We start from the raw sequence: 7,305 nt of genomic DNA, 5'->3' as shown, positions 1-7,305 counted from the left end.
CCATCGCTCCTGGATAGTGAGCACTTGACTCGAGTTACGGCATCGTAGTAATTATTATGGAACAATGATGGTTATCTGGATGGTATGGGATATGCTAAATCTAAATTGGTAACTGGATGTTATTGGTTAATCAAGTGATTGCTATAGTACAGATGCTTACCTAGATGGATAGGTCATAATAAAGATGATGCAAAGTACTTAAAATGGTTTCTTCATTATAGCTTATGCTTTTCGCAAACAAGTAAGCTAGCCCACTAAAGAAAGCCATGCATAATCCTTGGTGTCGCTTTATTTTTGTTTAAGACGGGTAAGTCTGGCTGAGTACATTCGAGTACTCAGGGTTTATCCCACCTTGTTGCAGGTGATGTTCTCGACCTGTTGAAGATGGTGGCTAACCGCCGGTGGGCTCGGTGATTCTATACTTACTTCTCATCTATATGCTTTTGTCGGATGATGTCACTTATGCTAGCAATATATTTGGAACTTATATTAATGTAATCATTTGAAAGCTATATTGTTTTCACTAAGCGGTTTTGAAACCCAAACTGGTACTTTTATTTGTGAACCCATTTGTAATATTATTTCCGCTGCAACCCTGTGTATGTGATGTGTATTTGCTTAATCACGCGATCTTGGTTGTGATGTTGATTTACCGAGGTCTTTCGGGACACTCAGCGGACTACCGGGTTTATATGAGTGAAAGTATGGGTGTGTCAACGTGTTAGCGGGGACAACCGTACTTGATCTTGTATAAATTGGGCGGTTCTGTCACACAGACCTTTGCCGCGCGACGGGTAAGGGACTGAGGGAGGGGAGCTGAACACGGCGCGGGCAGTAGGCTTCTAGGTCAGCCGTTCGGCTGGACTGGGCCGCCGAACGGCTAGGCTGATCAGCCGGCTGAAAACCAGCCCAGCCAGCCGTTTCATACAAGCCGAACAGGGCGTTCCTTCCCTGCTTCCCAAAAATCAATGGCAGCTAACAAGATCGGCAGACCAGAGCTGGTCTCCTTTGCCTTGCCTGTCATCATTGGAAGACAAGAACAGAAGCACGCTGGTCAGGTGGCCATCCATCCATCCACCACCATGGAAGCAGAGCAGGAGCAGGCGCTGCCCCAGATGCAAACGCCCGTGGCAGACGACAACAAGAACAAGGTTCACCTGGCGATGGGGGGCGATGTCCAGCAGTGCTTGCTCTCCCTTCGCTGGGCACTGCGCAACGTCCCACGGAACTTCACGCTGGTTCTTGTCCATGTCTACCGCCAGGCCACCAGGATCCCCACAAGATGTAAGCCATGTCCTGAAAACACCAAAGAACAGGCAGTCAAGTGTTACTACTAGCCGCTAAGGCTGTGATTGGCTCCTTCCTGTTCTTATTTAGCTGTTTTTTTTTATCTCAGTTGGAGCTTTGATGCCTGTAAGCATGCTCAGCGAACAGGTTGTGAGTGCATACAGAACACAAGAGAGGGAAAATATTGACACTTACTTAGAGATGTACATCAAGATCTGCACACATGAGAAGGTTAATAATTCTGGATCCGGAATGATGAGCCTTTAGTGGTATTGCTGGGGCAGGTATTAATATTCTAGTTTTCATACAGGTTCAGGCAGAGAAACTCATAGCTGAGAATGATGATGTTGCAGCCGGGCTGTTGGATCTCATTGAACAGCACCAGATTACCATCCTCGTCATGGGATCAGTAAGAAATAGGTATGTTGATCACAACTATTTCTGTCATATGCTCCCTCACGTTTCAAATTTTACAAAAATTTGACCCCAATTCCATGCAAAATTGTTAAGGTTTGTCATATAACGATGGTACTAGTATATTGTCATGAAAGATACTTCAATCAATGATTATAAAACGTGACCAACATAGGACATAAGCAGTTATCATTAAGAAGAGGATAGGCACCCAAATTCGACTTGAAGAGGACTCAAACCTAAGGTGGTTCGGTGCATGACCACACCTCCCAACCGACTAGTTGAGCTAATATCCAGTGCTAAGAAAAAATAATGGCCACAGACATGTTAGAAACGACAATGTCAATGTCCAAACATAAAGTGAAAAACAACACAAGTAGCATGTTATAGTGTGTATACCCTTTTCTTTGGATATGTCATGTGATTTAAAATGTATGAGGCAGAATAAATGGTTTGAAGAGCAAACTATCAACAACTTTGGAGAGACAAGCTGATCCATCATGCAACATTTTATTTCTACAGAACGGAAACCTCATTTCTAGTAGGTAATAATTTTAGTTTTGTTAAAATAGCAAATTGTCTAAATATTAGTTGTTTATCTATGTTTGGGGATCTTAAAAAATCACGCAAATAATGTCTCTCAAATAGTTTTTGTGTGCAAACACAGAGATGAGGATGACAGTGCCTATATGATTGGAACATACGACTTACCTTCTTTCGGAAGCTTCCACCATCTCTCAAGTGGCAGCACCTACACCAGCAGTATCTTGTCTTCATTCTTCAGGGACTCATGTAGCACAGGCAGTGGACTTGATATCACAAGGCTAGATGACACTGCTCTGGAGAACACTGCCTCCGTATTTGATGATACCAGGTTCAGTGACATCTTTGGACATGTGTCAATTGGTGCTTTCAAGGAGGTAGCAGCTAGCCACCCGAATCTGGCTGACCAATCACAAGAACTGCACCAGGCATTTCACACCAAGTGCATCGAGGTCTTGACAAGGTGTCGGTTTGCTGGAGGTACCGACTCAGTTCTCGGAGTAGACTGCAAGGGTTTAGAAGGGGAACAGTGGAGGATAATTAAGAGCTGGCCTGCAGCACTAGAATATATTGTCAGAGTCCTCAACGCAGCCCTTATGCAGCCCAAGCAAAATCGTACTGCAAAGGTTCTCAACACATTGCAGCTGCAGCTACTTAAGCAGAATAGACGTGCTTGCAGTATGTTTCACAACCAACAATGTTTCAGAGGCAGCTAAGGAGCCGGTTCGTCTGCTGCTCAATCTTGCCTCCCAAGTTGCTAAGGTGAAGAAATCACCTGATAAGGTCTTCTATGTATTGTACATGCACATAGCACTGTATGATGCCTTCCCTACTCTTTCAAGAGTGTTTGGTGAAGAATTTGTGAAGAAAGAGACAGAGGGGGTTTTTGCAGCACTGAAGGACTCTTCACTGGAAATAATTCGTGAGCTGAAGGTGTTGGTTCAGACTTACAGCCCGAAGAAGGTACCAATGGAAGGCAGCATTCTCACGATAACTGGATACCTCATGAAATACATCAGATTACTGGTAAATCACATTGGATCACTTGATATGATTCTATGCAGAAGCCAGGCTAATGGTCCGTTGACCATCGAAGGCGTGAATATGACAGGTCGTCTAGCGACTGGGCTCATTGCTGACCTGGAATCAGTTCTCAAGGAAAAATCTAGCATCTATGCATCTGAACCAGGACTACAGTCTCTCTTTCTGATGAACAATGCGCATTTCATACTGCAAGAAGTCGAAGAATCGGATGTACGCCTGATGGTAGGAGCCGAGTGGATCAAAAAGCGCTGCTACCACATCAAACAGTACAAGACGGATTACCTGTCCTCATCATGGAAACAGGTTGTGCATCATTTGGAGACTGCAACAAGCACTTCACCTCCCAAAAGGCGCATGAACAACTTCCTCAAGATCTTCTACTCCACTCCCAGTCCCCTCAAGAGTTTTGAATCGGCTCTGAACAAAACCTGGAAATCCTAGATGCAATGGAAGGTGCCTAGCCCGGTTCTTCGCATCGAGCTTCGCATACACGTCATAGAGTATGTTGTCCAAGCATATCGCACGTACTGGGAAGGCCTGGAAGACTCGGAGAGAAGCGATCTCAAGGATTTGGAGCCGGACCTGAAGAGCAAACTCAATGAATTGTTTGAGGGGTGAAGAAATACATCTGTACCAGACGAAAACCGTAATGAACAAAACAACTGCATCCATAGTAGTAATGGCGATGCTCTAACAGATGGAGAAGTGCACAACACAACTGCATCCAATTAACTAACTATGGATACTTCTTAAAAAAAACACTATGGATACCTGATGAACGCAACGGCAGATGGAGAAGTGCAGTCCGAGCTAGTGGACTGGACTTCGTTGGAATCTCCTCTTAGTTGATGCGATGCGCCTGGCAGCACGAGGAGGCGGAGCGGGGGCGGCTACGAGAACCCTAGTAGAGTGATGGAGCCCATTAGCTGCGGGCTGTGGCCTTCGGCGTGGGGGCACGCCGGCAAGCACGACGGAGTGGGACGGCCAGAAGAGGACGACGCCGCTCTCCGTCTCCGGCGACGGAACTGGGAGGACGGCCATTCCAATCGTGGCCCCGTGGGCCGGACGGCTTGTGGAGAGTAATCTCGATCCAACTAGGAGATAGATCGGGCCGATTCCGATCCAGTTAGTAGGCGGGCCGAATGAATCCGCAGGCCAAGTGTGGATGGCCCGCCAGGGGAGGGAAACCTCAAACCGCCTCCGGTCCCGAATCCGGCTGCGGCTGCTCGCCGCTGAGGGTCCCGTCGCTAGTCGGCACCGCCGCTTGACCACGGAGGCACGGACTGCTGCCAGCGCATACGAGGGCGAGAGGCCTGGCCGTGTGGCGGGGCTTGTGCCGCGCCGTTCCTTTCCCTTCGATGTCCGCGCGCGTGACCGTGCGCACGCTACTCTTGGAGGCGACGGAGCGGGCTGCTGGCGTTCTCGGCGTGCTCGCCGCCGCACTCTCGCACCTGAGTGGCCGAGTGCCCGAGTGCGCGTACGCGTTCAAGCAGGGTTGCAGGCCACGTCCTGAATTCCTGATGAAGCATTCGGCTTTGTAAGGTACACTGGATTCCTGGAAATTACAGTTTCACGGTGAATTTCTCTTTACCCTATCTTACTGATTTCGCGTGCATCTACATGACCACTCTCTAGAAGGGGAAACAGTGTCTTGCCATTTTACTTGTTAATTGATGTGGCTGATTTTATTGCAAAAAAGGTACTCTCTGTGTCCCAAAAAGATTACAATAATTACATGTTTGAACCAAGTCAAACTTTATGAAAAAAAAAATGATATCAACATTTATATCTCTAGATAGATTTACTATAAAAATAAATTCTATGATTGATCGAATAATATTTATTCGGTATATAAATGTTAGTTACTTTTTTATATAAATTTGGATAACTTAAAATTGTTTGACTCATTGAAAAACGAGAATTATGTTCTTTTTGGGACTGAGAGAGTAGTTGATGCATGAAAACATATAATAGCAATAACAGTGACGAGAGTTCAGTTTTCTGTTCAAGCACTGAATGTTGGGTGCTGTAAATGTAACTCTTTTTCGTTCCAAATAAATGTAACTCTTTGTTCCCAACAAATGGGACGACAGGGGAGTGTTCTCACTGGAACTCTATACACACAATGAGAGTTCAAGGCTCTTGCATTTGCAAAAGTATGAAAAACTAAGATGTTTTTGCTGGGAGTACCCAAGTTTTGGCTTTTAAACATATTCTCAAAAGATCATATACCTTTCATTTATAAACTGATCATATACCTTTCATATATAAATTAGTCCTTACATGATGCATCATTGTATTCATTTACATGCAGAGGCCATTTAAGAGCCAAAATGGGAAGCGAAGAACATACAGAAAGTGTTTCTAACATCACAGGTGCTGGAAAGATGCTTTGTAACCTGTTTACTGCTCCTACCCGGTGCACCCTTCAAGAATCTCCATCAACTGCGCCTCCAGCACCTCAGGAGTGTGCCACTCATGCTGTCACCGAACCTTCCTGGATCTCTCAAAGTGCACCTGATAAGCTGTGATAACCCTTTTGCACACCGCTCGCCTCATCACCTCTCCAGTGCTTCTGGTTAAAGTAAGTTGTGTCGAACTGGCAGCAAAACTTGGCACTGTTGGAAGAATGGCTGAAGCAACAGCCAAGCATGCCTGTCCTTGTGCTTAGGCATGAAACCACAGGTCCCCATGACAAGTCCACATATGTCTCCATATATACCCATGAGTGCCCTCATAGCTCACTCAGCTGCAAACTCTCCATTTGTTTGTCAATGAAATGAAGATTGTTCATCAGGAAGAAGCACTGTAAATCTCCAGAGTCATAGGCCTGAGCTGCTCTGAGGAGCATGGATTCTAAGCAGGTAATCAGATTTTGCACAATATGGTCCATCGAGTCCATGCTCGTGTCCTTACCATCGATTTGAGCAAGGATAGCACTGACAGAGATATGGTGATGCAACAATGACCTGATGTAATTCATGACATACCGAGTCACTTCATCGACAGCTCCACCTTTTGGCATGCTCCTGGAAGCACGCCTCTGAATCAAAACTTTTAGCTCGCAAAGCATTTGAAACGCAGCTTCCCTCAGCTTATATGTTGTGCTTCGAAAATCTTTGGGATCCTGTTGCAATAAGGCAAAGAATTCAGCATTGAGTACCTTATGCAGACGCAGCACAACAAAGAGCTTGTCAGGTGACAATTGTAGCTTGGTGATCTCGTCCGCAAAGGCTAGAAGGCGAATTGCGTATGACCACACAAGTGTGTGTTGGACCACGGCCTTGATGTGAATCTCCTGCACCATGGCGTCGATCTCATTTTGCACCTTGTGCCACTGCCATGCTGCGGCTGTGTGATTGCCGCCTCTGATGCGGTTGATCATTTGATCCGTGTCACCCCATGCTTCATGAGGTGATGCATCATGAGTTCATCCCACGAATTTTGGTGGAATAATCAACTCATTCCTCATGCATATACTAGTTATTAGCTTATGAGGAATGAGGTGATGATGGATCAACTCATTCTATTCCATAAACCAAATAAAAAAGTGAGAAGATGATGGATCACCTCATTCCTCAAACCAAACACGCCCTTAGTGACTCTGCGTGGCAATAAAGTCAGAGCTTGTTGAGTTAAGGAACTCCGTGTTGTAAGTCAGAGAGTTTGTTGTGTCCACTGAATCGAGCTACTTACCAACCATCCAGGCCGGGCAAGTCTTTGAAAGTGAAGTCCGTTGGTTCCGCTATTTGAGAGGTTGTTTCTGTAAAAGAACACATTTGACAAGGAGAGACCTTGCTAACATGTCTAGGCACTTAGCGTTGAGTCATTTTGTCATCTCGCTCCACTGTTTGGTTTTTGACTTTTTTCTCTCCTCGTAGACTGCAACTGGAGCTATATGGGAGATACAATGCATCGCTGTTGAGTTGGATGAAGATATGATGACCCTTCAGGTAATTCTGATATCCTCTTTGATCAATATATGCAAAACTGCAAAGTCTGCATAGAATATGCTAC

At 45.5% G+C, this 7,305-nt stretch overlaps 1 protein-coding gene and 1 pseudogene across 1 annotated transcript; one reads left to right on the top strand and one right to left on the bottom strand.

The window, feature by feature from the left end:
* The first annotated feature begins 1,687 nt into the window (after nucleotides 1-1,687).
* On the top strand, nucleotides 1,688-3,729 carry LOC136461279 (exocyst complex component EXO70B2-like). Its single transcript, XM_066460638.1, has 3 exons — nucleotides 1,688-1,707; nucleotides 2,369-2,922; nucleotides 3,056-3,729. The coding sequence occupies exons 1-3, from the start codon at nucleotides 1,688-1,690 to the stop codon at nucleotides 3,727-3,729; spliced, it is 1,248 nt and encodes a 415-aa protein (XP_066316735.1).
* A 1,971-nt stretch (nucleotides 3,730-5,700) lies between these two features.
* LOC136461278 (exocyst complex component EXO70A1-like) lies at nucleotides 5,701-6,673 on the bottom strand (annotated as a pseudogene).
* Nucleotides 6,674-7,305: the final 632 nt, after the last annotated feature.

The sequence above is a fragment of the Miscanthus floridulus genome, chromosome 6 (assembly GCF_019320115.1).
Source record: "Miscanthus floridulus cultivar M001 chromosome 6, ASM1932011v1, whole genome shotgun sequence".
In the NCBI taxonomy this organism is placed as follows: domain Eukaryota; kingdom Viridiplantae; phylum Streptophyta; class Magnoliopsida; order Poales; family Poaceae; genus Miscanthus; species Miscanthus floridulus.
This window is presented reverse-complemented; position numbering and strand designations above follow the sequence as displayed.

Excerpts from the sequence above, each read along its gene's own strand:
- LOC136461279 (XM_066460638.1), top strand. The coding sequence starts at position 1,688 with ATGGGATCAGTAAGAAATAG. Across the intron at positions 1,708-2,368 it reads ATGGGATCAGTAAGAAATAG|AGATGAGGATGACAGTGCCT; the intron begins GTATGTTGATCA and ends GTGCAAACACAG. Across the intron at positions 2,923-3,055 it reads GCAGAATAGACGTGCTTGCA|CACTGTATGATGCCTTCCCT; the intron begins GTATGTTTCACA and ends ACATGCACATAG.